Here is a 19,748-nt window from a genome sequence, read left to right on the forward strand (position 1 = left end):
TTTCTGTTTTCACATAACGAGGTCAAGGAAATAAGGGCGTCCACGTACCTGTCAGACATAGACCAGGGCGAACGTAAATGAGTGTACTGTCCCTTTAAGACTGCTGAAGGCTGCAGCTGCGCAGATAGCGTCGCTCGTCGCAGAGGCGATTTAACAAACATTTCAACGGATGCATCGATTTTAAATACAACTTGGTTATATATTTCTAACCTCATAAATGAGGTGAATAACAGGGGCAAATTTGATGATGCAACCATTGCATCCCCTCGTGCGTAACTGATTCGGTAAGTGCCATTTGTCTCATCCGGAGACGATTTTTTCCACATGCATGTCATCGGTGTATTTACAAACAAAAGACACCCAATTTCAAGCAAATGATAGTTTTAAATTTGACTTTTTAAAGTGTAAATATTTGTATCTCAACGCAGATTTTTTTTCGTGTGTACTCGATGTTTAATCCATAAAATAACTGCCATTAGTATTGATTTAGATTATTCTAATGAGATGAAGTGGCGACATTATTGTAATCCCATTTACGTGTCTAACTATAGAATTGCACTCATCATTGTTTAGCCCACACTAACTATGGCTGCAGACATTTTGCATAAATCTTATTTGAATATTTCTATTTCTATTGCGTTTGTCCTGAAAATTGATTTTTCCCATCACACCGCTGGAAGTCTTCACTTGAGGTCCATTTGAAAAGAGTTGTTGGCACTGCACTAGCACAATCCACAATATATTATGTACAAAACAATGTCTTTTCAAACATAATGGTCACTTTTGATTTACACTGTAATGGGGACCAAATAGCGGAACAAAAACTATGTATATTGTTGTAAAGTCATTTAAATACACGTAGTCTTCTACTTGGTGGTGGTTCTCAAACTGGGGGCCCGAAAAAATGTCTAATAAATTATGTTTCATCATTTTGATTTATGATCACATGCATGGATTTTTTTGGGGGGCAGAGTTGAGACAAGATAATTATTTAAACAGGTGTAAAATATTTTTTTAGTTAAAAAATATTGTTGGGAAAACATAGTCATCTTTTTTTTACAATAAAGGCATCTTTTCCAGAATAGTCATACATTGTCAAATTATAATTGCAATATAATAGCCAATAAAATCACGTGCATATCCACTAAAAAGGCTCACCAACTTTCTGCAGAGCCAATTGGTGAACGATGGAGGACAAGCGTAAGAAAAGGAGCCCCAAAGTGTCCCTCCCGCAGCCGCCTCCTCCCCCTATCAACCCACGCAAGGTCTCTGTCCTACCTGCCAGCAAAAGTGCCACCTTCTCTCTCGGCCTGCCGCAGCCCCCCTCACCAAAAAACCGAGGGAAGTACAAAAGGTCTGTTGGGGTGGTGGGACAACCCAAAGAGGTGTTTGCTGGAGTGGTGGCTCCACCCAAGAATACCAGGTAAATGTACTTGCATGCACTGAAATCCCACTACGTCCCAAGATTGTCATTGGTGATGTTTCCTCTAGTGGTTCATAGCAGAATTAAATCTTCAAACTGGGCATATTGTTAAAGTAGCTTCACCTAAATTTAAAAAAATCTTGCACAGCATTTATTCAGTGCAGTTCAGTTGTATTTAACTTTTAATTATAGTAGAATACATTTGCATTTAATCATTTTGAATTATTTATTTACAAATATTTATTGCAAATCCAGTCGGCGCTGCTGACCTTCTATGGTACACTGTAAATGGCTTTATGATCTGCATGCTTTCTAGTTTTTTTTTCTCTTGCAGGGCTCACAAGGACAAGCCCAAGGCCCCCCAGCCTGCAGGGCCCAGTAAAGTAGTGCAGTCGTCCCCCCTGCAGCACTCCTTTCTTACCGATGTGTCCGACGTGCGAGAAATGGAGGGAGGCCTCTTGAACCTCCTCAATGATTTCCACTCGGGAAAGCTGCAGGCTTTTGGTAAGCTGAATTTCAGCCATGTCTGCAGCTCATCTCACAGAATAGATCTAATATCAGGGTCACTGCACCAGCTGAAAAGTTCCAAGTGAACTTTCACCGGTCACAATATGACATTTACTACCAGAAGACTGTGTGTTCTCTGTTGAACTATTTAAGGGATGCCAGAACGATTGAGACACGGCCGTGGGACCTTATTGCGGAATTATGCGGAAGAAGGTCTCTAAAATGATTTTTGCTCTTATACTCTCTTGGCTGCCTTCACAATGGAGGGCAGCTCTGCCTCGTTCATGTGTGACCCAATAATCTTCACTGGCGGAGCTAGAGGGGCCATCGTGGGGCACAGTTCCCCCCCCCCCTAGGTGCCAGGCTAGATAATTATATTTCCTTGTTTTTTACAGTATTTTTTCCCACATTTGCACCCATCCCCCCCATATAATGAATCTTCAGGATTTTTTTGATGAATTGTTGGAGTTTGTAAAAAAGGATTTTTTTGTTTTGTTTTGCGGATTCCCTAAATTATCCTTGCCAAGGAAAAAATTCTAACTCCGCCAGTAACGGTCTTAACTAGTTTCAACTGTTAAATGTGAAAGGGTTTGAATAGATAGGACAACATAGAACCAAGAAAAGGGTCACAGTGACACAACGGCCTAGTTCAAGTCATCTTCCAAAGAGGCCTAATCTAACAGTCTGTAGTGCTATTTTTACCCGTACGGAAAGATTTTCTGTCTCGTTGCGCTGAAGATGTGCATGTGACCATGGCTGTGTGTGTGGTGCAGGTAAGGTGTGCTCCTTCGAGCAACTGGAGCATGTGCGTGAGATGCAGGAGAAGCTGGCACGACTTCACTTCAGCATGGACAGCCACGTGGAGGAACTTTCCGAGGACCAGAGGAAGTGTGCTTCGGACCACAACTTGGAACACCTGCTTGGCAACGTAAGTACAAAAGTGAACAGTGAAAACAGTGATTTGTTCTTTCTAATTCCTTTGTCAAAAGAGTTATAGTTTTTTTTTCCAAACAAACCACAGTTGAAGTTTTTATTGCATGCTGTTATATGTTATACAACTCAATTTTAAAAAGGAGAGATGAAATACAAACTAAACAACTGGTTGCACAACCCTGGGGATGTAACTGGGTTGAATGACTCACTCACATTCCAACTCAAAAATATTTCTTTTAATAGCTTTCAAATGATTTCAGTGATTTTAGTGTAATGTTTTATTGCACAGCATTTGCTGAAAGGTTGAGTGCCTAAATCATGCTCCAGAAAAATGTCAAACAAGAATGAGAACTGGGCTATTGATGTGGTTAATTAGCCTTCATGGAAAACTCATGAAATATTTAATCGGGCCAAAACAACATTCTAATCGTCCCTTTTGCCTCCCCCTGCCGGGAGGTGAGCTCAGTCCTTACCGCTGTGGCTGAGCTTGTCTTGATGGGCATTACATGGATGGATCGACACGCAAATGAGTTATGCAATACCGCATTAAGGATCAGTGTCAGGTTCGGTTTTCACTTATGCACATCAAATCTTTCTTTTGTCTCTGCCCGTCATCTTGCAGCTGGAAGAGCTCAGCACATCCATGTATCCTTTTTCGTCGATTCAGGTGTAAAATAAACCCGAATGTTTGTGGTAGTCTTTAATGTGCGCGTTCAGACAAAAGCTCCACTTGGCTGAGAACCAAGACCTGCCCAAGACATCTGCTCCCTGACTAAGTGAGGTGTTGAGGCTGTAACATCCCAGCCGACACGGTTACCATGGACTTACTCCACGCGGCTGCCATAGTAACACGGCGGACACATAAAAGGGCGGAATGTACTTTTCCTGTTAAGTCATTGAAGGTGACAAATGACAAACTTATTCTTAGCACAAGAAACAATCTGAAAGTAATTTATGATTCTATTGAGTCTATTTTTCAATTTAAAAACATTTCAAAAGCATTGTGACTTTTTTAAGGACAAATGACACATTAACGTTGACCTACATTGTGGTTCAGTCAGACACTTTATATATTTGCTAATATTTTGAACAGGATGGAATAAGATGTTACTGTAAGACAATCTTCACCTAAAGACCAAATCTGCAACTCGGTTGTTGGAATCCAGATTTCCAGTTATGACATAATGAGCCCTTCTAATTTCTCTGTACTGTCTTTGGGGTTTAATTAAGATGTGTATATTATACTGTGTCTTTATAATAAGGATTCAAAATGGCAGCTACTTCCAGTTTAGGGAATGAAAGGGGTGAGATTTTCTTGATAATAAATGCGCTCCATGACAAGCAATTTCAAGTTATTGCTTGGCCCAACCAATTAATTTTTTGTCTCCTGTGACTCTATAAATAAACTCCTTTGGGATTGCCTCTTGGAATTGCACTCAGCTTTCATTGTGAAAGGCAACATGACCGACATTTTTTTTTTACCTTCGTTTTGGACAACATAACTTGCAAAATCAATATATCATGTCATAAAACTCAGTAGTCAATTTAAAATGTGTGTAGAGTACTTGATACTCAATGGCCCCAAAAGCATTCTCTATCTACAATGGTATACTGTTTTATCATTACTGATTAATTTAAATTTGTTTCGATAAATTTAAATTAGTTTAGGTAAATGTAACCGTATCAAATGAAGTAGGCAATGAGCAATAGTATGGAATTAATGTGGACAAAGGCACAGGAACAAAGTTCAATTTACAGAAATAAAACACTTTATATATTTGTATTTATATATCAATTTGTCCTTGTCATCATTTGCAAACAAGTTGAATATAATTTAATAGAAGATGTTAAAAGGCTACTTGAAGACTGGCACTACTGTGAATCCTCCATCTTTCAGGCAACAACGGTCGTACCCAAAACTCCTTTTCAATATTCTCGATGTAGGCGTCAATACACAGCTAACCGTTAGTGTGCCTTGTTCCAGAGAAATGATCATGCAAACAAACGCACGGGTCTGCAGCACATCAACAAGATTTAAAAGTTATACAACAGATAAAATTGCTAAAATGAACATCATACACCTAATGACTACAGCGGAAGCTAATACTGTGCAAATACATACATACCAGCTGTACAGAATATTTTGTACTATTGTAAATCTCATTTGATGACTCAGCAAAAAACAGCCACATAAAACATCATAAAAAATATTTTCGGACACCGCAAAAACATGATACAACTTTCCAATCCCTGTCTGTCCTTTTTTGTGCATTTAAATTTTACATTCTGCAAATGGCTCTGATTTGTCGCGTTCACCGAATGAAGTAAAGCGGTGACTGATTCGTGTGTGAATCTTGTGTTCATCATAATGAGCTACCTTGTCAATGTGCAAAGAGAGCAATGCTGTGTGGAAGCAGGACTTGGTGTTAGGATGTTGCAAATGTCCCGGCTTCTGTACCAGAGGAAGAAATATCACTGAGAAAAGAATCAAAGTTCCTCATCTTCAAAGGCTTTGCTTTTCATTGGGATAAAAGTGCAGGCACTAAGAAATGTTGAACATCTCTGTCTTCAAGTAAGGTCAGTGTTGTGTCTGTATGTTCTCCTCCGACCGCTTTGCTTTTTATCTTTTGGATGCTTGCCTCAGAAACTCGTTTAAACCTTTGTGGACGTTGGCCGACTGGGATGCGGCGCATTCGTTCAGGCTGGGCCCCATTAGGGTGTGAAGAGCTTGGCACAGGTTGGTGGTGGCGGCGCGCACGCTGCCGCCGCGCCCGTGAACGGTGCCGCTGTGGCCTGATGTGCTGAGAAGGTGCCACAGCAAGGGCAACACTTTCTGCTCCACCATTTGGGGCTTGCGAGGGTACAGCTCGCTCACAAGATCTGGAAATACAAAGACCGGATGGTCAAAAAAGAGCAACATTTGAGCAAGTTCAGGTTTAAAATTAACGCATTTTCCGGACTATATGGCGCACCTAAAAACTGCCCCTTATATATGGACCAAATTCTGGCCTGTGTCTAAATTTAAACTGGCCCAAAGCATTGTGCCATAAAATCAATCAAAAGTGGCCCGCTGAAGATTATGAATCATGAAGACTATGGATCATTATTTTGTGATTATAAAGTAATTTGTTGCATCTGAAGTTGAAATAAAAAAAGATAAAATGGAGAATGATTTCATTTGGATTAAAAATCTGACATGATGGAAGAAAAAAAAAACCCAAAAAACATGTCAACGGCCCGTATCAAGTATTATTGAACCCAGATGAGGTTTCGTGTAACTGGTGACACCGGACAACTGTTCCAGTTTCTAATGTGGCAGAATTATTTACCCACAACAGCTCTACTGTAATGTACTATATCTTTCCATTTTCTATGTCAGAATGAATACGGAAAAGTAAAACAACAACAAAACTAGCACACTTGTTTCAGATTTACCTTCAACCTTCTCAACAAGATCCACCTTGGCTTTGCCACTTGCAAACTGAGCCTTAGTGCAGAAAGGCTGAAGAAGGAGACTGTTATCTGCCAATAAGATCAAATGAAGTTGAATGAAGACAGTGAGCCAAATCAAACAATGAAAGACTTGTAGATTCATACCAAGGTTCAAGATAAGTGCATCAATGGTTCCAATAGCAGCAGAGTAGATGGCGTTGTTTTTAGAGTTAAGGTGATTGTCCACAATGGCCGGGACGAGAATGTTCACCACTTGAGACAAGTTATCTTTCATCAAGGGAATGATTTTCTGCAGCGACTCAAGAGCGTACTGGTTGACCTTGCTGTTGGCTTCCTGGAGCCTGTCTTTGAGCGCATCAAAAACCTAAAAACAAAGAGCTTGGATCAAAAGTCTCTCTCGGTGGACAATTAGACGGTTAAATCTCTTTCTCCTTACCGGGAACAGATTATGGATGACAACGTTGCGGTTGTGCTGGCAGTCAGCCACGAGCTGGTCCATTCCCTTGATTCTCTCTCGGAAGTCCTTGGAGCCCAGCAGGGCTGTTATGTACTTGAGGTATTCATTCTTGTCCGTTATACTCTGCGTCTGAGATCTGTTGCTGTAATTACTGTTGGACATTCTGTAAAGGACACACAATCCATCATGTGATTCATGACTGTCAGCCGAGCCTTTCATGGTACACTATAAATATGTACAAAACTTCTTTATCTTCATTGATGTACATCGTTTTGGTCAGTCCTATGTTTGTGGTCGTCATTACTACTTTTAGTAGTACTTTTGTCCTGACAGTGTATATATGTGCAATTTATCTTTTTTTTTGTACCGTATTTTTTGCACCATAAGGTGCTTCGGGTTAAAAGGCGCAGACTCAATTCCGGGGGGGTTTCTGTACTTAATCCACACATAGAACGCACCGCATTATAGGGCGCATGACTTACGGTAAAAAAAGAAAACGTCACAGGAACAAGAGTGAGTTCAGTTGTACTTTATTCTACTATTTAATCATCTACTGTATTGTACTCACGTTGTTAATTGATATTAATATGCAAATCCAAGTACTCATCTTCTGTATCCAAATTAAACAGTTGGCCATTAAACATGACAAGTTCCCTCTTGTCATTGTCTCGTCGTTGTCACGTTATTTTTCGGCAATGATGCCAGCTTTCCAGAAAGCTTGAGTTGGGCCTCGTTAGCATATCTCTTTGTCGATGCCATTATAGAGGGCCCTAATGCTTTCCGCTAACGATAGTATGAATTTATCAATGGTGGCGGAGGTACGTACTCTACGTGTTACGTACAATCCTGATTTTCTGCTCCGATCTACGTAAAACGTAATTTGCTTTGATTGGTTTATCGAGTCTACATATTACGCCAGTATATTACGTCTCTGTGTGGCGGAAGCTACACAAAACAACATAAGAGGTTTTGGAATTCGGTCAAGGTGCACCTTATTAAAATGCACACCTTTGTTTTTTGAGAAGATTTTTAAGTGCGCCTTATGGTGCGGGAAATACGGTACTTGGTTGTAGGAACACACGCATACCTGACATTGTGGTAGAGTGGCTCTCTGGTGAGAGACAAGGCTCGGACTGTACCGCTGCCTCGGAGGGAGCGTCGGCCCCTGGCTGACTGGCTGTCCTGAGGCATCTTGCCGAGCCCCTAACACCCCCCCAATAAATATAGTTAAGATTCAAATGAAACACAGCACTGCTGTTTTAAAGGTGTGGTGTGTTGTACCTTGGTCTTGAGAGTGAAGATGGTGTCCATGATAGGTTGCAGGTCTTTGGAGGGGATCGTTCTTTCCAGGATCTTCTCAAAGTCTGGGTGGCACGACAGGGACAGCAGCATTCGGCGGCCATGGTACCTAAAGTTTAATTTTTTGTCAATTCCAGACCTTCAGACAAGTACATGGATTTTCAGGCAAGAAAGACTGGGAAAGTCATCTATAATTTTCCTTCTATTCTGCTACTCTTTTGCTCTCTCTACATAATCTCAGTTAAGTAAGTTCACAAACTACAAGTCTTTGTGTGCCTAAGCAGTCCCAAAAGTCAGAAGGCATACCTTGCTTCCTGTGAGGAGTCCTGTGACAGCTTGGTGACTGCAGGTAAGATTCTTTCAGTTAGATCCTTACTTCCAGAAAGGAGGCGAGTGGCTCCGACCTTTTCCACCAAATCTGCCAAGTGTTGGGCAGTGCACTTCCTTACCAGTGGATTGAGATGACTAGCAAAAAGCAAAAGCAAATTGATGATCCCAATTCCAGGTTCTGAGTAACAGCATATTGCTGGGTGCTAAAAGGATACTGACCTAAGTCCTCCAGAGAGTAGCGCATGAATGCCTCGTGTTGGAGTGCAATGCCGTACCATGTTGTCTAATGCACCATCAACAGCATCCCTCATAAAAGCTTTGCTCACCCCCACCTTGGGCAGCAAGGCTTTAACGGTCTCATCCAGATCCTGGTCCATTGCCTTCTGTAGGTGCATGTAAAAGTCACCCAGTGTATACACGGCAGTCCTGGACACGACTGACCTCAGGTTATTCACCTGAAAAAGATTTTCATACTCATGGAACAGCCCCTAAATGTGGCACATTTTGGATTTTAAATCTGTTAAAATGTTAGTTAAAATAGCCCTTATATAGTTGGTTAGTTATGAGCCTCAAAGGGATGATTACAATTTCCTAAATACTGTACAAACAGATCAGAGATGCATAGACCTATGATCACATTGACAGTATGTGAGGTACAACCTCTTCAATGAGAAACAGGCAGACATCCCGAAGCCTGCCCTGAAGTGTGTCAGCGTGGTACCGGGCCAGAGTGCGTAGAACTGTAAGACCTTCAAGCTTCTTTTCCCTGAAAAGCAGGACAGTAGCAGAAAGCATTTGAACATTGTTAGCAATTTTTAAAAGGACCATTGTTATTCAATGTGATGTCCAGTAAACAAATGCATAGAAATTTACAGGTGGGATTTGAGACAATAAATAGGATTCTTTACTCCATGAAATTGAGTTATGGGATGGATTTTTATCTGAAGCTGTGTTGCTCACCACTTTGTTGAACTCAGCAAGTCGAAGCTCTGCATCAACGCCAGGTCGGGTTTGGAAAAAGGACGCAGTTTTGGGGACGGAGAGACATATTTCTTCTGGTCCACAGTAACGGGGGACAGCTCATCTGAAAAGGCCCACAAAGACATCAAGACTTGCATTTTATGAGTTATCAAAACAAGCCACTGTTGCATAATTGACTTCAGAAAAATGCAATTTCCTCATGCTCCAATTGGTTTAATGGTCTAGCAATTGTGCCAAGTCCAGTTAAAGCGCTGCTTTTCTAAATGCATAATTACAAACCAATATATAAGGTGCAACAAAGACAAACTCGTTGGCCACAATAGCTAAAGCTCCACATCTAATGGGATTCAATACAATTTGTTGAATCACATGAAAATTCTGCTGCAGATGGCCTTTACTCCTCAGTTGCCTGAGAAACAGTGAAAGGGTTCTTCTTAATTCAATGCTGTCCAACACTTCTGCTGTTAAAGTAGATTCATTGTTTGTGAACATGAAAATATAGCTGAGACCAAACAGTGTAAGAAAGCCAAAGATACTTCAGGCGTTCCGAATGCTGTGGATGTTTTTTTTTTTTTTTTGCATGTTAATACCCGACTCACCTGAGCTGTGGGACAATGAGGGCCGCGTTCTGCTGAGGCTATGTGCCCTCCTCATACGGGAAAGGTTGTTGGGATTGGGAGGCACTGTGGGGGGACTTGGTTGATGCGGTGGAGTCAGGCACTTGACAGGGCTCTGGGGTCCATGTGGACTGACCGAACTGGTGAGGCTTAAAGGTGACCTGTCCAAGGGGAGGTCTTCCACACAAGAAGTGATTGTACTACCATTCATATGCGGATCTAAAACAGAGATCATCATTGATATGACAAGAATATATAAAAATGTCAGCCTTCATGAAAAATAATGCTCATTTTTAATTGATACAATCATGCTGTCCAGAGATACCACACCTTTATTATTTATATTTTTTTCACTGGGTGAGTCAGAGAGCATCTGTCTGACCCGGTGCCGAATCTTGTCCCTTTGACTGGACTGGCCCTCAAGCTGATCCAGATGCTGTGGCTGGATCTTATCTCGGATGAACCTCTATGGAAATACACATTAGGCACTGTTGTGACAAATGCAGATGTCTCGTCGTCATCTGAAAATAGAGCCAAATGTTACCTCATCTGGATAGAAGTTGTCACGGCCCCGGTGATCACCGGAGATAACCGGGAAGCCTCCTAAGGGATCTGCGGTGGGTTTGGCCACTGAATCACCCTGCTCTAGTGACAAGGCCAAATCCGAACGAGGGGAGGACACTGCAGTACCAAACATGCCTAAGCCACATTAGCGGGACATTTGCAGATAAATTATGTGACCAGGAACAAACAAAATTATTCTGTTGAGGAAAAAAAAAGGCATAATTAATAATTGGGCACACCCACCTCTACCAATGACTCCCTCGGGCATGTCTGTGGCTGGCGAATTCCTCTTTTCATTGCTTCGGGGTCCTAAAAAAGCAAAAACGAAAAGCTCAGTATAGCCCTGAAAACTGTCATTTATTTCTTCGGTGGCTTACCTTTTGTAGATTTGACATCACCTAACAATGGTTTGACCAATGGGGGAGAGGGTACTAATGCTTCTTCACTGGCTCTGAGCCCTCCATTGGAGTAAGTGACTCTCTGCCCAACAACCCCCGTCTCAGATGACAAGTCATTCCTCTGAGATAGTCCTTTCAGATACAAAATTTTAAAAAGGCATACAAATTTGAATACAAATCATAAAGCATAGGTGTCAAGGCCCAGGGCCAGATACGGCCCCCCCACATCATTTTATGTGGCCCGCGAAGACAAATTGTGCATCGACTTCAATTGTCAATACTAAATTAAAAATTTAGTTCACTTTTTTAAAAATAGTTATTTCTAGCCATTTTTATTTCCATTCATTTTTTTAAAATATTTTAACAGTTTTAGCCCTCCGAAGGAAAATATGACTATGATGCGGCCCGTGACAAAAATGAGTTTGACATCCCTAGACTAAAGCATTAAAATTGATTCCTACCTGGAGGGTTGCTAAAGTCCATGGACACAGAAGACCTCAGGTTTGCAGAAGGCACTCTGCGAGGTTTCACTCCCGGGGAGGCCATGCTTCCGGAACTGTTGACGGGTGCGAAACGTTAGTTTAACTTGCATCCTTACAAATTCACAATTGCCACCTTGCTGAAATACAAAAATCATGTGCAATAAATTAAGGGGTGGGGGTCTTAAAACCAAATATTGGTTTGCATAATTTTTGGGGTGCACTATTTTTTTTTTTTTTAATTGAAGCTTGCATTGATTTGTAATCACTGTAATCATGGTACTAAAATAAAAGTAGTATTTAAATAAAACTTATCTACACAAATGTAAAAATGAGTCCGCTACAATGAAAATGTTTTTGGGTCTTAAATATTAAATTTAAAAATGTCCTGTTGGTTGTTGAGCAGCAAAAATCAAATTGCATTTTGCTCTATTGTCTCTTTTCTTTAAAAATACACATTTAAAACGAATGGTCCGTTTTTCCAAAATGTCGGTACTTAAATTATCTTTAAATTCAAGCGCGATCATCTACAGTACCTTTGTTTTTTAGCGTCACCTCAAATTCACCAGAATCTTTCGCAGTGAACCATGAATTAGGTTTTCTTTATAAACAATACCGTACGGCGTCCATTCAACAACCGCGGCAATTGTAAAAGGGTTGACGTGCGCATCCAGCGCTGGTTTCCGAGCGTCACCTTAATATTTGTGACGGGCTTCAAGGGAAAGTCTTTAAAAAAATGCCCCCACGAAAGGTGACAAACACTGGCGTCGATGACGTTTGACAAACGAGGAGACGGAGTTGACAACATGCCGTCATCGGCGCTAATCATATTTCCATGGGTTATTTGTAGTTGTCGTTATGTCTACAGCAAGTATGTGAAGAGTCGACGGGTGACGACACACACGCTTTGTCGGATCACTTTTGGTATAGACAGCTCGACAGACGGCGTAAATGTTACTTGCTGGCTAATAATAACACGACGAACGCGGTAACAGAGACGTGCTTTGATTGTTAGGCATAAAAAAAAAAAACCTCCAGTGAACACTGCAATAAATGTGTATAGTATATATTGAGTATGAATCAATATGTATGCAGTGATCCCACGCTACTTCGCGTTTCGTTTATCGCGGGTTCACTACATCGAGGATTTTCCCCCCCCCCAAACTAAAAAAACATTTAAAAGTCAAAATAAAACTTCTAAATTGAGGAAACGTGTCTAACCTTTAGGACAATGTAATATTATTTCAGATGTTCGTTTACATTCCTTTAGAAGTCCGTTTTCGCGTGTTAGCACGATCGCGAATTTGTATATTTCCACTAACTCGTTAGCCTGCCCAGTACTTCTTGTTGGAGATTGTACTTCGCGGATTTCACTTATCGTGGGTGGTTTTTAGAACCAATTATCCGCGATAAATGAGGGATTACTGTATCTTACTATGATCCGTATTTATGCCTGTGGTATTCATTGGTCAAATGTGACGAACAAAAAAAAACTTTTTTGTTGAGCAACTGAGGTAATCTGAAATGCCTGTCATATTCATCGAACCATCTTTATGCTGTGCATTTCCTTCAGTTTCCAGATAACGGCCATCTGATGTAATAGAGAAAAGTGAAATGGAAAGGATAGCCAAGGCATTAAGAATAGCCTTATGCATGTTTTTTTTTTTTTTTTTTTTTGATTGGATAAGATCAAGATCCTTTTGAAATATCTAATAATAAATTTCAGGGAAATAGTCGTTTTATTAAAGGCAGGATGCACCCTAGACTCGTCGTAACCAACCAATTGCATATCTTCAGGAATATTTAGAGACCTTTTTAAATTGTAATTATTAATGCTTGATGGGCAGCTGGCCATTACCCTGGAGGTGGAATCAAAAGTAAAATGGAAAAGAAGCAGTAAAAGAAAACAGAAAACGAAAACACTATTATTATCTCAACTTTACACTATTTACGAAAAACAGTTTAAAAAAAAATCTGTATTTAAAACCAAGATAACTAAAGAGTCAACATAAAGTAGGAACGATATGATGTTATTTCTTTTCAAACAAAATAAGATGGTGAACACAGAAAATTATTAAAACCTTTTTTACTCAACAGTGGAACAAAAGTAGAAAAATAAAATAACAGTGAACTACTAAAATAGGTCACTCAGGAATAATAAATATACCAGCGGGAAAAAAATACCCCATAAAGAAATAATTCTTTATTATATGTGCCACAATTATTAGCATCACTGATGTTTATACTTCGTACAACCCCCTTTTGCTCATAGAACATCAGCTAATCTGCAACATTTCACAAGATGGGAGAATAGTGAAAGAGGATCTTCAACGATTCCTCTTTGCTACCAAATTGGTGGTTGGGATTCACTGATTTGACTACTGAACAGCATGCATAGATCCTAGGCAACTGCGCCTCAACACAAATGCCATTTCAAATATAACTCTTTCCTCCCACAAGACCCCTGATTGACCTGGTCTTGCAAATCGTGTGTTCAAATGAAGTACAAAAGTGATGCGACCAGAAGTTGGATGCCTAATTACCTTTTGATGCCAAAGACACTGGAGGTGGTTGGACTCAAACTGGAAAGCCCACTTTCGCTGGTTGAGCTGGTAAGCATGGAAGAGGTGTGCACCTCTTGACCGAGTGGTGACCTTATGGCAGAATCTTGGCTGTCCTGGTCCGTGTCTGAACTGCTTAGGCTCACTTTGGCCCTCTTCTTAGCAGCGCTGTTGCGCAACGAACGCAGCGAGTTCAACATCTGTGTGCACATCAGACGTTACAGACTCGATTGGCTCAAGACTAAGGGTGTACAGAATCATCAGAATACCGACAACACAATGCAACGCTGTTTACCTCCTGCACATCCAGAGGCTCCTCCTCTTCAGTATCATGTGTTGTGTTCGAGCCCACGGGCTCTAATTTAAGGTCCCTCTCTAGACCCTGATTCTGGGGACTGCTGCGTGCACCGGGCCTCGGGTCATTGTTATAAAATTGCTCTCCGGAAGGAATGACTGGTGAGATGGAGAGGGACGTCCTGCTGCTGCTCAGGACTCGGCGGAATGACGATGTTGACGACGATGTTGATGAGGAACTCTTTAGGGAGGCACGGATTGGCCTCGGAGAGCATCTGCTAGGGAGGTCCCCTGGTGCGGGCGGAAAATGTATCATTGGAAAATCAAGACCAGCTAATTTCACGTTCAGCTGACAAGCTAACTCTTGCCTTTGACTGCAGCGTCCCCTCCAAAACTGGGCTCTCTCTGGTGAGGGCTGTTCTCCCGCTTGTTGGGCCAGGTATTCGACATAGAGAGGGACGTGTCGACATGGCGATGGGATGTTGGAGTGAGCACAGCTCCTGGGAGTGCAGCCAGAGGGTAGGAAGGCAGCAGAAAGGAGCCCGGTATGGTGTGGTTGGACGGGAGAGAAAGTGTGCGCTCAACACTGCCATTCCTTGAGAGCATGTGTCCTTTGGATAACGCTGGATAACACGTTTTTTTTTTACACATTAGGACATTCAAACTAAAAGTATAATACTGTAGTAAAGATAAGTTCCACATGTAATTAAATAACAAATACATATTATTTTGACAAAGGTTCCGTACCGCTATCAGACTCAGTGAAGTTCGTGGTTTTGAAGACATCAGGGTCCAAGTTGAGGCTTCCGCTTCTTCTGAGCCGAGCTGGAAAGATCCTCTTGGATGTTTGGGGTGTCTGTGGTTCTGCAGAACCTTTGAACAAATTATTATGACTATTTTTTAATTCACAGCATTGTAGAATAGTCCAATGGCAAATAACAGGGCATGTAACCAGCCTGTCAACACAGGGCTGGAAAAGCCAAGTTGTAAAAGTGTGTTCTATTTTACCATTTAATTATTATTTGTGGCAAAATATATAATCACGTATGGTGAGTATCTCCCAGGTTCCCTTTCAGCACTTGACTCGTTTAACTCAAGACGCTAATCCAATTCCAAGCGGCTCTAATATGTGCCGGCTAACGTCGACCGTGACAAGCATTCAACTGTACTTTGATTAGATTGACATAGATGGATTGGCACTTACTAAAAGTGGATATGTAGGTCTCTGGACTCAACTTTCTGGACAGCGGAATAACTTCTTCAATGGTCACCTGTGAAAAGATAGATGTTTTTGCATTAAATGCAAGAGGTGAGTGGTTATTGAGTGGAATTTGGCGACATTTTCCCCATTTGGCCACACCCAGGGAAGTTGACTACAGCCTCTTTTGGATAAAATGTGCATTTGGAGTAATGAGAGCTTTTTTTGCATCTTTTCAGCTCACTCTTAATGAAAAGTTACTGCTCTTCCAGCCTGCGTTCTTGATTGCACTCCAGCACATATACGAGCTGTAAATAAGCAAGTCTAACCTCGTGATATGCTATTTGCCAAACACGCAATCACACATGCACGCACACCTATAAGTGGTGCTCTGCAATCATGGGGTTGCTGGGAAACAGACGCTGCGGTAAACACACCGTTTTTGAAATGAACACGAGCACTACAATACTGGCCAACAGTGCCTGGAACAGAATTTAGTCAATTAACACCTCCGGAAACAAAACACCCTCATCCTGATCTGTGAACATCATTAATAGAATGTGTTTGATAGCACTGCTGTTAGTTCCGTTAGCTTGGTATATACGTACAGTACATGTTGTGTAAAAGTGCTGTTGGAGCTAAAATAAGAAAATGAGTCACCAGCAAGTGCAGACCTGACAACCTATAGAAATTCACTTCCAGTCACAAGTGATTCCTTTTCTCTCTTTCCCACCGGTTTTACTTTTTGGAGGCGCCCTTTGACCATCCAATCACATGAATATGACAACTGAAGAGTGTACATATAAATAGCTTTAAAAAATACATTGCTCCATCTTTTGATCAACTGTCGTTTTTTTCAAGTTTTTTCAACTGTTCTAATGTCTAAAAAAATTCCAAATGTATTTTTTATTTGATCAACACTATTCTAATGAATATCCTAATAGATATGTATTTAACAAATATAAATGACATACAAATAATTTAAAATTGTTTAGGTGTGAGTTATTATTCCAGTTTTGTACTCAAATGCTCCTTGAATCTGATTTTAAACTGCTCCAATATGTTGATAAGAGACTCAGAGAATAACAGCAAGCGTAGCGAGTAGTTTGACCTCACCTGCTCGGAGCACTTTCCATTTGGGGAGTGGCACTGATGGTTATTTTCAGCCACTGAGTAGTCCAACATCTCCCATGGTAGTTTATTCTTCCCTTTACCTGCGCTGACAATTCTCCTTTGGGAGGGAGGCTCGTCAGTGAGGGATCCTAAGCTGCCATAGCCATACGGTCGCTCATAGTCTGGTTCAGTTCGATGACTCCTTGCACTGCTAATCCGTCCTCCAGTCATCACCCAGTCAAGATCATCTCCTGAGCAACTGGCCTGCGTGGCGCAGTGCAGCCCTGATTTAGGCACGAACAAACCATACTCCACCACTCCCTCAGGTGAAAGTTTGGGGAGAACGTGTCTTGCACGTCTGGCCTGTACAGCTGCCATAAGACCCTCAGCGTCTTGTTTGAGCTCAACGTTGTCCACAGCTTTGGTGAGAGGCTGCTTTTTCCCTGTCTCGAGGCAGGAGTCAAAAACAGCAAACAGCTCAAGCGCAGCGTGGCGGACGTTCCTTTTGCTGTCTGCCAGAGATGGTGCAACTTCAAAACAAAGCTTGGGGATGTTGAACTCTTTCCTCGGATGAGTGAGCATAGCTGCAATAATGATGTTAAGAACGTCCTCCCGGACTCTAGAATTCTTGTGTTTTAAATTACAAATTACAAGATCTAAAACTTGTTGCGGGGCCACATGTTTCATCATCAGACGAAACATGTTTATGTATTCATTCCTGGCGATTGTACGAGTGTCGCCTAATGCCTTGACGGCCACCAAAGCTATCTGTTTGATATATTTGTGAATACTTGTGTCTAACCTCTCAATAAATATGTTTAGAACTTGTAAGGTGCCATACAATACTTTAAAATTACTGTCATCCAGAAGTCTGGGAAGAAAATTGATGAACTCCTCAATACTGTCAGAAGGAACCGATTTCAAGTCCACATCCGAGAGGACTCGCTTGAGTTCTTCCACCCCATTTGTGCGATTCTGATAATTCTTGGGGTCCAGAAGTTGCTGGTATAACTCCTTGGAGATTATTCCCCGTATCATTATTGGTGATCTGACGGATGTGGTCAAACATGAGAAGAACCAAGGGCAATCTTGTGAGGATGATTATATTCCTCTTCCTTCCCTTTGGCATTCATTCTGAGTGGTTGATGGTGGGAAGCCACTTAACTGCGGAGAGAACAAATAAATCACCAATAACACAGTATTTGGAAAATCATAGGCAGAGTGCCGAGAAATATTTAATCTGTCTTTTTTTCTATTCCAGGTCCCCATTGGAGTTGCATCCATCACCACACTAAGATCGGAGCACGGATTCGAACCCCAAACCACAACAATGAGGTACACAACACAATAAAAGAAATGCACAATGAAAAATTAATCCAAATAAAAAACATCATGGAGACAGACTCGTTGATGCAATCATCTTGCTGCACTGATTCACGATAGCATTAAAGGACACTTATCTTGGACATCCAACCACTTGTGGCTGTTTGTCATTCTGGAGCATGGCTCAGAATAATATATCCCGATCGACACAATTCCCTTCAAAATATTAAGTAACAGAAATGTCGACTGCGGCAACCCTACGCATCGGAACGTTAACAGTGGCTACAGTGGATTTCGATCAAGCGACCCCCTACGACACCCTAAAGAAGACACAAACTCGATATATTGAGTTTTCTGATGTTAATAACATTGTGTACATTGTGCTAAGCTAGCTCACTACGCGGTTATATAATGCTGGATGACTTGAGCTAGCAAAGTTAAGGTAAAGCAAGAAGAAAACAAACCTTGTAGTGTCTCGCGTTTCTTACTTCGACAGCGTTCGTCGAGACTATTACAACGTTATGTCGGCCGCGTTTCCATGTCCGGTTGAAAAGCGGAGTGCTGATTCTCCAAGCGTGAACATTTTGGTCCTGTTTAGATGGCGTGTGTTGTGTTGAACGTTCGGAAGCTACAGAGGTATTTTCACCGACAGGCGCCCACGCACACACACACTTTGCACGCACAAGCACTCACACACACCACACAAGCGCACGACCGCACACACAAAAGCACCGGGAGGCAAAATGGCGTATCCAGGTCGCAAACTGAGCGCTTCCATGGTGACGCGAACCGCGGGATCGTGCACGCGCTGCCACCGCTACACCGACACAGGCGCACGTCGTTGGGAAGAGAAGGGAACGAAACGTCCATATATACCATAACAAATATGCCACGCATGCGCTTTCAAGCCACTACATTGATTCAGAATTCGAACAAATCACTTCTCGAACCACCTTCTGGAACGGATTGTGGTCGAAAACCGAGGTTTGAATATATATATATACATATATATATATATACATATATATATATATATATATATATATATATATATATATATATATATATATGTATATATATATATATATATATATATATATATATATATATATATATATATATATATATATATATATATATATATATATATATATATATATATATATATATATATATATACACATATACACACACACACACACACACACACACACACACATATATATCAGGGCTGTGGACTCGGACTCGGGGACTCGGTCATTTTTGCCGGACTCGGTCGGACTCGGTCATTTTTGCCGGACTCGGACAATAAAAAAAAAAAATACGTTCAATTTTATTTTCATCATGCTGCTGAGAATGCGCGTAGGAATACTGTCCACAGCCCTGCTTACGATCAATGCGGCCACGTTGAGTTGCACTTAGGCTAATGTTTACATTATGTACCAATGTCAAGGATGATTATGTCACCCAGCTTATATCATTATTTTGATTTTGATCTAAATTAGCCTTGAATAAAGACTAAGCAGTCACATGAATTAACAGAAAAAATGGACAGCCGGACTCGGACACGGACTCGGAGGTCAAGAGGCCGGACTCGGACTCGGTGCAAAAATCAAACCTCGGTTTTCGACCACAATCCGTGGTAAACATGCCCTTTCCCAACTTCTACTGCACGTGTTGCAGCCATGAAATTCTAAGTTAATCATTATTTGAAAAATAAAATAAAGTCTATGAGTTTGAGCATTAAGTATGTTGTCTTTGTAGTGTATTCAGTTGAATATAGATTGAAAAAGATGTTCAAATAATTGTATTTATTTT

At 41.2% G+C, this 19,748-nt stretch overlaps 2 protein-coding genes across 4 annotated transcripts; one reads left to right on the top strand and one right to left on the bottom strand.

Moving 5' to 3' along the window:
* The first annotated feature begins 86 nt into the window (after positions 1–86).
* Positions 87–18,010, top strand: ccdc28b (coiled-coil domain containing 28B). Of its 2 annotated transcripts, XM_088400910.1 has the most exons (6): positions 90–284; positions 1,172–1,423; positions 1,758–1,927; positions 2,704–2,858; positions 3,486–3,508; positions 3,581–4,293. In XM_088400910.1, exons 2-6 carry the CDS (start codon positions 1,188–1,190, stop codon positions 3,633–3,635), a joined length of 639 nt encoding a protein of 212 aa, XP_088257036.1. In that variant the 5' UTR covers positions 90–284; positions 1,172–1,187; the 3' UTR covers positions 3,636–4,293. The 2 variants fall into 2 exon arrangements, with proteins under 2 accessions (XP_088257035.1, XP_088257036.1); XM_088400909.1 differs by lacking the exons at positions 3,486–3,508; positions 3,581–4,293 and adding an exon at positions 17,869–18,010 and having other exon boundaries at positions 87–284.
* On the bottom strand, positions 4,610–18,776 carry togaram1 (TOG array regulator of axonemal microtubules 1). Of its 2 annotated transcripts, none has more exons than XM_088400908.1 (23): positions 18,395–18,776; positions 16,611–17,771; positions 15,501–15,567; positions 15,044–15,169; positions 14,665–14,919; positions 14,298–14,587; positions 13,985–14,202; positions 11,424–11,518; positions 10,942–11,094; positions 10,808–10,873; positions 10,545–10,681; positions 10,331–10,466; positions 9,983–10,219; positions 9,363–9,486; positions 9,063–9,168; positions 8,622–8,857; positions 8,379–8,537; positions 8,055–8,181; positions 7,861–7,976; positions 6,753–6,936; positions 6,461–6,680; positions 6,299–6,385; positions 4,610–5,743 (listed from the first exon to the last, which is right to left on the bottom strand). In XM_088400908.1, the coding sequence occupies exons 2-23, from the start codon at positions 17,643–17,645 to the stop codon at positions 5,484–5,486; spliced, it is 4,434 nt and encodes a 1,477-aa protein (XP_088257034.1). In that variant the 5' UTR covers positions 17,646–17,771; positions 18,395–18,776; the 3' UTR covers positions 4,610–5,483. The 2 variants fall into 2 exon arrangements, with proteins under 2 accessions (XP_088257034.1, XP_088257033.1); XM_088400907.1 differs by having other exon boundaries at positions 10,545–10,699; positions 18,395–18,775.
* Positions 18,777–19,748: the final 972 nt, after the last annotated feature.

This window comes from Syngnathus floridae, chromosome 16, assembly GCF_059516105.1.
Source record: "Syngnathus floridae isolate MCC-2025c chromosome 16, RoL_Sflo_1.0, whole genome shotgun sequence".
Taxonomy (NCBI): domain Eukaryota; kingdom Metazoa; phylum Chordata; class Actinopteri; order Syngnathiformes; family Syngnathidae; genus Syngnathus; species Syngnathus floridae.

Bases quoted from the DNA above. Each gene is read 5' to 3' on its own strand.
- ccdc28b (XM_088400909.1), top strand. From the start codon at position 1,188: ATGGAGGACAAGCGTAAGAAAAGGAGCCCCAAAGTGTCCCTCCCGCAG. The intron at 1,928-2,703 runs GTAAGCTGAATT...TGTGTGGTGCAG, and splicing joins GGGAAAGCTGCAGGCTTTTG to GTAAGGTGTGCTCCTTCGAG. The intron at 2,859-17,868 runs GTAAGTACAAAA...TTTCTATTCCAG, and splicing joins TGGAACACCTGCTTGGCAAC to GTCCCCATTGGAGTTGCATC.
- togaram1 (XM_088400907.1), bottom strand. From the start codon at position 17,645: ATGATACGGGGAATAATCTCCAAGGAGTTATACCAGCAACTTCTGGAC. The intron at 9,487-9,982 runs GTGAGTCGGGTA...GGGCCTTTTCAG, and splicing joins CTCATTGTCCCACAGCTCAG to ATGAGCTGTCCCCCGTTACT. The intron at 6,937-7,860 runs GTATGCGTGTGT...TGTCCTTTACAG, and splicing joins CCACTCTACCACAATGTCAG to AATGTCCAACAGTAATTACA.